This window comes from Marmota flaviventris, chromosome 18, assembly GCF_047511675.1.
Source record: "Marmota flaviventris isolate mMarFla1 chromosome 18, mMarFla1.hap1, whole genome shotgun sequence".
Taxonomy (NCBI): Eukaryota; Metazoa; Chordata; class Mammalia; order Rodentia; family Sciuridae; genus Marmota; species Marmota flaviventris.
Window position 1 is genome coordinate 6,256,026 of NC_092515.1, and position 6,000 is coordinate 6,262,025.

The following is a 6,000-nucleotide window of genomic DNA, read 5'->3' on the forward strand; positions in this document are numbered from 1 at the left end:
GGCATGAACACAACTGCCCTATTTGCCACTGTGTCCCCAACACCAGGATAAGACTGGAAACATATCAGCCACTCCACATACACTTGCTGATAAGAGGACAGGAGCGACCCTGACCTTCCAGTAGCTCAAGCACTTCCACTTCTGGAGCCCACACCCAAGCCTCCCTCCGGCCTCAGCCTCCAGTTGAGCTCAGCAGCAACACCTGCCTGGGCTCTCCTTCCTGCAGACTCACTCCCACCTCCAGGACCTGGCAGATCCCCTCAGCTCTTCCTTCACAATGTACCCCAAGCCCAATGCTTCTCGCCATCCAGCCTACCTCTCTCCTTGGCTCATGGTGTCACTCCAAACCGCGACAATCTTTCTCACAGCAGTCAGAGAAATTATTTTAAAACATCATTCAGCCACATCCCTTCTCTGCTCACAATCTTCCTGTGGCTCCCAATTCACCAACAGCAAGGCCAAAGTTATCACCACAGTCCACAAAGCTCTCCTGGCGGCTGTCCCCTCTGTCCTCATCTCTTCCCCCTCTCCCTTGCTTGGCTCCAGCCACACTGGTCTCCTCCTTCTTATTTTATTTTTTTGGGGTAGTGGATATTGAACTCAGGGGCCCTTGACCACTGAGCCACATCCCCAGCCCTATTTTGTATTTTATTTAGAGACAGGGTCTCACTGAGCTGCTTAGCACTCACTTTTGCTGAGGCTGGCTTTGAACTCACAATTCTCCTGCCTCAGAGGCAATGGGATTAAAGGCAAGCGCCACGGCGCCCAGCTCATCCCTCTTATTTGAACACACACTGACCATGCTGTAACCTCAGGACCTTTGAACACATGGTTTCCCTGCCTGGACCCTCTCCCTCCAAAACCACAGGAACTGCTCCCTCATGTTGGTCATCTCCACTGAGATGTCACCTCTGTATCACAGCCTGTGCTCAGCACTCTCTCGTGCCTGCACCCTCTCCTCCTCGCTTACTTTTTCTTCATAGTACCAGTCGTCATCTGACTTTATATCATTTATTGCCTTCTCTGTTTATTATCTATCTCCCTCAGAGAATGGAAGCTTCCAAGAACAGAGGTTCTTGTTCCCAGCCACAGCCCCAGTGTTGAGAACAGGGCTCAGTACACTGTGGGGATCTCAAGTATTTGCTGAGCGAATGAATGAATGAGCTTTTAGGGAAAAGAAGCTATTATTAATGGAGTTTGCAGACAAAAAGGCTGAGCCTAAAAAAAAGGTTTGACGGTTTGCCGAGAGACACAGCAATGTTAGGTACTGAAGCAAGGCACACCTCCCTTTAACAGCTGTCCCACCCCCCAGTCTACCAAGCCTTACAACTCCAACCCTTTTCATAATAACCACATCATCATTCCTCCAAAAGAAACCCAAGTTTCCACCCCTCCTGTTCACTGAGCACTTACTAAATGCCAGATCCCTCCATGACTACTGAATGCTAAAACAATAAGTAGGTACCTCACAGAATCCCCCTTAAAGATCCAGCCGAATAACACAGCCAAGATCCACAGAGAGCCTGACATGTGAAAGATCTCACATGTTACTGCAGTTACCCCCAGGAAGGTGTGATCACCAGTCCCCCCTGACAGATGAAGAAACTGAGAGCCAAAGTCCCTCATTCAAGGTCACACAGCTATGGGATGGCAGAGCTCAAACTCAAAGCCAGGTCGGGCTGACCCCAAAGCCCATGGATGTAGCTCTGAAGGCTCCCAGCAGCTCCACACACCAACAGCTGCTTCCAGGAGTTGGAGCTGACTTGCTGCCAGCCGTCCCATTGACCCGGCAACCCTTCCTGGTGGGGATCACTATCTCCATAGTGCTGTGGTCAGACAGGGAAGGGTCCAGACCCAGGCCTGTCCTGCTCCCTGACCTCTGGCCTCCCTCTGGAACTAGGCTTCCCCTACCCGGGGATTGATAGATCTCTCCTCCACAAACCCCTCAGGCTCCCTGACCTGTTCCTTGAGGTCCCAGCTCTCCTGCCTCTGGCACATCCCCCCAGCTCCCACATACCTTTTTTAGGCCCCTGTGCCAGGTCGCAGGTTCTCTTAAGACTCTACACTAAGATTCTAAAGGGTCCCTCCCTTCTGCACTCCCTGGGCCCCTGCTTTTCCCTCAGTCAAGCCTGCTCCCCACTGTCCTCCATATCTCCTAAGCAATTCCCCATTCTGGAGGCTCTTTATCCCTCACCAAGGTCCCTCCATAGTCCCCCCCACTTCCCATCTCTCCGACGGAAGTCCACGGACTTCCAGCCACTCCTATGCTTCGTTGATGCCACTCACCAGGAGCCTCGATGACCTATCTAGCCCCTTCCCTTCTATGACATCCCCTTTCCCGGACCCTCAAGCCGTGGCGCATTAGGCTGCCTGTGTTCCACTTCCTCCGGGTCCCCTCTGGCGGTCTCCCATTCCACCAGCCCACAGGGTACCCCCACCGAGCACCCCCTTCCATTTCTCTCTCCATCAGGGATCCCTCCAACCCCACGGTTTGTACGAGCCAACAGCGTTTTCATCACTCCCGGGGAACGCCTCTAGGGCCCTATCCCGGGACCTCACTTGCCTCCTGCCCTCTGAGACCCGGCGGACCCCGCTAGCCACTCCGTGTCGTCACCCCGGGAGGCACTCTATGACACCCCAAGCCCCCGGATCTCCCCCACCCTAAAGTTCCCACCAGGACTCTTCTATTCTCCCCCTCTTCGACGCAGAGGCTTCCCATGCCTCGGGTCCCTCTGTGACCCCCAAACTCCTCGGTTCCACGCTGCCCCCTCCCCCGCGTCTTCTGTGTCCCCCGGCCGCGAGCTCACAGTTCCGGATGTCGGAGATGAATACCGCAAGCCCCCGCATCCCATCGCCCTTGGACACGGCCGGCATGATGGCGGTGGTGTCGGCTCCAGGCCTGGCCGGACAGGGCACAGCACGGCGGGGGCTGGCAGGCGGGCACTGGGCGGAAAGGACCCCAGGCGCGCCGAGGAGCCCAGCCGGCCGAGGGGGAGGGCGGACTGGGAGCGGGCGGGCTGGGCAGGCCGTGGACCGCCCTCGGTCCCTCCCCCCGCACAGCCGTCAGGGGCCTTCAGCCGGCCATTGGCTGTTCTTTCTGTCTGTCAGGCCCGTCGTCGCCCCTGCTCCCTCGTTCACTGGTCGCAACGCAAAGGCACACCCTTACGATTGGTCCAGTGCCCTGCTATTTCCGTTCGGGAGCGGAGGAGGGGGCGTTGCCCGAGAGACGGGCGGGGTTCGATTACGCACCATGGGACCGCCTCCTCCGAGCGGCCGAGGCCAACACTGATTGGATGTGGCCCCCTCTCCAAGAAGCGAGGGAGGGACGTGAAAGAAGGTGGGGGAACGGGCCATGGGGGGCGGGACTTGCATTGAACGGGACCAATGGATGGGTAGAACGCCCCCGCAGGCGTCACGAATTCGCCGGACCTGTCCTACTTCCGCCCTCGATTGGGCGGTTGTGGGGGCGGGCGGAGGGCGACGACCCGTAGGGAAGGAAGGAGAAGGGGAGGGTGTCGCTTAGCCGGGCTGGGATAGGTGGAGCGACGCCTGCAATTCCCTGCTGCAGAGAAGGATCTGGGCGGGGCAAGGGAGCGTGAGGTGTCTACTGCGCAAGCGCTCCTCTGTTCCTTTCTCCTTCCACTCCCCCTCTTTCCCTCCTTAAATCCTCGTCCTGGAAGGCTTCCCCTTCATCCCACCCCTTGCAACCTACACGTTCGGACTTGATTTGTCAAGAGACCTAGCATCCCAAAGGGGAGGGACTGTGTCAGGAGACCTAGAATCCCAGAGGGGCGGAGCTGTAATTCAAAGCCCATCCCATTAAGTAGAGGTTAAAACGAAGGTTCAGAGAGGTTGAGTGACTCGAACAAGGCCACACAGCTCGGAAGTGGAATCTATATATGTTTTTAACCACTTTTCAATATATATTGCCGCCCCTCATCACCACAATGCTTCGAGCAATTTCCATTATAGAAGATATTGAGTCAAAATTGATTCTCTCCTCCACAGTCTCTGAACTATCCCAGTCAAGAAAGGAACCTGGTACTGACGACTCAGATGCTGGTCTAAGAAAGGAATGAGTGGGCTGGGGTAGTAGCTCAGTGGTAGAGCGCTTTCCTTGCACGTGTGAGGAATGAGTTGGATCCTCAGCGCCACATAAAGATAAAGAAGTGGAATAAAGGTATTGTGTCCATCTACAACTAAAAAGATTTAAAAAGAGAAAGAAAGAAAAGAAAAAAAGAAAGGAAAGGGCAAATTTGCTTGGCCTTGGCCCCTCCCCCGCCGTGGGCTCCCCAGAGGCTTTTTGCTGGACTGGCTGCTGGGAAAGCAAAGCCGCCAGAACTCCAACGCCCCAGGCGATTGAGAAATTTGGGGCAAAGGGAACTGGAAGAGTCCATTTGTGTCACCTAGAGGAACAAAACGGCACCCCGCCGGTCTTTTCGAATCTCAGTGGCGAGGCTTTCCTGGAATGAACCTAGGGGGCGTGTCGTGGGTTTGGGAGGGTCCACTCTGACTCGGGGGGGATGGGAGGAGGTTGAGAAGAGCCTCCTTCCAGATTCAATGGACCCTTCCTGTAGGTTCCAGGAATGGGGCTTGGGAAAGTCCATCTGGAGTCTAGGAGAACAGACGACGTGTCTTAGCCGTTTTAATGACAGGGAGAGTCCTTTTCTGTTTCTTTTCTCTCTTCCTTTTCTCCCCCTACTCCCCCTGCCCCCGCCTTTCGGTACAGAGAATTGAACCCAGAGCGCTCTACCACTGAGCTACACCCCTACACCCCTTTCCATTTTTTATCTTGAAACAGGGTCTTGCTGAGTTGCCGAGGTTGAGCTGGAGCTAGAGATCCTCCCGCCGCAACCTCCTGCGTCCCTGGGATCACAGGCCTGCGCAGCCCACCCAGCACAGCGCCAGTCCTTTCTAAAAGAGGGTGCGCGGGGCGGGGCTTGTCGGTCCCTGAACACCGTAGACCCGTTACAAACCAAGCAAACTGGACCTAAAAAAGGGTTTTTTTGCATGAATACAAAAGCTTTCCAAGCACCAGAGACATCCTGTGGTGACCTGGAAGGAAGTACTTTCCCCCTGAAGATAGGGCCCTCATCGATCTGTGTTAGCCGTGAACTTGAAACTCTTTTTGAGGGGTGTGAAGTAGGGACACCCAGTACTTCAACAGGGAAATTATAACCCACAACAAGGCAGAAAAGCACTTATATCCTGCCTCCATCTTGGCCTGCCCCCCTTCAGCCGGAGTCTGGGATTAACTCTGAGTTCTTGGTGTGGAAAAGGGATATCTGGCCTCTCGGTCAAGGGCAGGTGGGAGAAGCTGGGCACAGTGGCACATGCCTGTAATCCCAGGGATTCAGCCTCAGCAAATTAGCGAGGCCCTAGGCAATTTAGCTAGATCCTGCATCAAAATAAGAAATAAAAAGGACTGGGGATGTTGTTCAGTGGTCAGGCACTGCTGGATTCAATCCCTGAGACCAAAGAAAGGGAGCAGGGGGGCAGTTGGAGGAACTCTGTGCTTCTGCCAAACACCCCAGAGCTCACGAATTAGCCACCAATTAAAATTTTTCTTTTTTTTTTTTTTTTTTGCAGTGCTGGGAATTGAACCCAGAAGCTCCCAGAATGCTAGGCAAGCACTGTACCTCTGACCCGTATCCCCAGCAGCCCATTTTCTTACTTTTTTAAAACAACATATTTTTAGATGTTGATGGACTTTTATTTTATTCATTTATTTATATGTGGTGCTGAGAATTGAACCCAGGGCCTCACATATGCCAGGCAAGTGTGCTACCACTGAGCCACAACTCCAGCCCTCTTATGTTTTAATTTGAAAGGCTGGCCTCAAATTTGCAGTCAGCGGCCTGAGTAGCAGATTAGAGGCCTGTACCACCACTCCTGGCTAATTTTACACTTAACCTTAAAACAAAGCCTTCTGAGATCTACTGGGGTTCAGGTTGGGGCCAACCAGGTCTTCTGCAGAACACTGGCACTGTTTGATCCTGG

The 6,000-nt window shown here is 54.1% G+C and overlaps 1 protein-coding gene across 1 annotated transcript in view; it reads right to left on the reverse strand.

Moving 5' to 3' along the window:
- Nucleotides 1-3,012, reverse strand: part of Ap2a1 (adaptor related protein complex 2 subunit alpha 1) — a 33,684-nt gene extending 30,672 nt beyond the window's left edge. Inside the window, exon 1 of the mRNA XM_071604658.1 lies at nucleotides 2,808-3,012. Within this exon, the coding sequence (XP_071460759.1) occupies nucleotides 2,808-2,874 (67 nt within the window). The 5' untranslated portion in view covers nucleotides 2,875-3,012. The remainder of the gene's footprint in view (nucleotides 1-2,807) is intronic.
- Between the last annotated feature and the right edge of the window lie 2,988 nt (nucleotides 3,013-6,000).